At 38.1% G+C, this 1,609-nt stretch overlaps 1 protein-coding gene across 1 annotated transcript; it reads left to right on the top strand.

Annotated features, from left to right (window-relative positions):
• Window positions 1–264: 264 nt before the first annotated feature.
• Window positions 265–1,374, top strand: LOC106777056 (endochitinase). Its single transcript, XM_014664563.2, has 3 exons — window positions 265–600; window positions 693–840; window positions 931–1,374. The coding sequence occupies exons 1-3, from the start codon at window positions 312–314 to the stop codon at window positions 1,298–1,300; spliced, it is 807 nt and encodes a 268-aa protein (XP_014520049.1). The 5' UTR covers window positions 265–311; the 3' UTR covers window positions 1,301–1,374.
• Window positions 1,375–1,609: the final 235 nt, after the last annotated feature.

The following is a 1,609-nucleotide window of genomic DNA, read 5'->3' as shown; positions in this document are numbered from 1 at the left end:
GAAGAAGTCTCTTTCACCCACTAAACCTCACAAACTAACGAAAACCCAATTAGCTCAATTTTACTCCATATGTCTCTGTATTTCACTCTTTCTTTTCTTGAAAATGCAAGTGGGTTGAGTATTTTTTTAATCCTATTTTCATGCACAAAAAGAGACGAAAAACAGTGTATACTGATAAAATCCACCGCTACTTTTCCAAAGAGATCATTATATTAAGAGAAAGACTCTGAAATTTTATACTATATATACCCTTCAGCCTCATCAACTAACACACACAAACTTCATATTCATAACATAAAACAAAGGCAGATATGAAGTTACACATTTTTTCCTTTGCATTAGCCTACATCCTAGTAATAAGCTCATCGTACTTTCGTAGTGCTGTTGGTGATGATGTTGGAAGTGTAATCAGTGCTTCTCTATTCGATCAACTACTGAAACACCGAAATGATCAAGCTTGTGAGGGCAAGGGTTTCTACAGCTACAACGCTTTCATCACCGCCGCTAGATCCTTCGGTGCTTTTGGAACCACCGGTGATTTCAACACTCGCAAGAGAGAGGTTGCAGCTTTCCTGGCTCAAACCTCTCATGAAACCACAGGTTTATTTTTACCATTCATTTTTCACTTCCTTTGACTATTGTCTCATGTTACAACAACATTATACATTAAACATGTTTGATGCATGATGTAGGAGGAGCACCAAGTTCCCCAGATGGAGCATATGCATGGGGTTATTGCTTTGTGACAGAAAGAGATAAATCCAACAGGTATTGTGATGGGAATGCACCATGTCCCGCAGGAAAATGGTACTATGGTCGGGGGCCGATTCAACTGACCCAGTAAGTACATTGAAACAAGATATAACAGTTTTCATTTGAAGCAATGGAATTAATGTGGTACTCATGATTTTTGATGTTTTTGAGGAACAGCAACTACAACTATAATCAAGCTGGAAGTGCCCTGGGAGTGGACTTGATAAACAACCCAGACTCGGTGGCTAGAGATGCAGTGGTATCATTCAAGACAGCTCTATGGTTCTGGATGACTCCACAGGGGAATAAACCCTCATGCCATGATGTGATAACTAACAGGTGGAACCCATCTGCTGCTGACAAGGCAGCTAATAGAGTCCCAGGTTTTGGTGTGATCACGAACATCATCAATGGTGGTCTTGAATGTGGGAAAGGTCCTACTCCAGCATCAGGTGATAGGATAGGGTTTTATAAGAGATACTGTGACGTTTTTGGGCTCTCATATGGTCCTAACTTGAATTGCAGAGACCAAAGACCTTTTGCTTAATCACTTCCAACTTTTCTTCGGTTGTAACAACTGATAATAATAATGATAATAATAATAAGAATAACGATGAAAATGATGTCTCTGTCTTATTTTCAATAATTTCCCCAAGTTTTCTTGAGCATATATTGAAAAAATCACATCCTTTTCGTGATTGGATCTAACTTAAAGGGATGAGAATAAATTAAATTGCCTAGATATAACCTCATAATGCAATCAGTTGTTCTTTGGAAATAAAACTAAACCTTAACTCTCCTTTTAATTGAACGTCAGTATATCTGCATAAATACCCATTCCGATTAATGAGATAAA

This window comes from Vigna radiata, chromosome 11, assembly GCF_000741045.1.
Source record: "Vigna radiata var. radiata cultivar VC1973A chromosome 11, Vradiata_ver6, whole genome shotgun sequence".
Lineage (NCBI taxonomy): Eukaryota > Viridiplantae > Streptophyta > Magnoliopsida > Fabales > Fabaceae > Vigna > Vigna radiata.
Note: the sequence above shows the minus strand (reverse complement) of the source record. Positions and strands in the feature narration are given on the sequence as shown.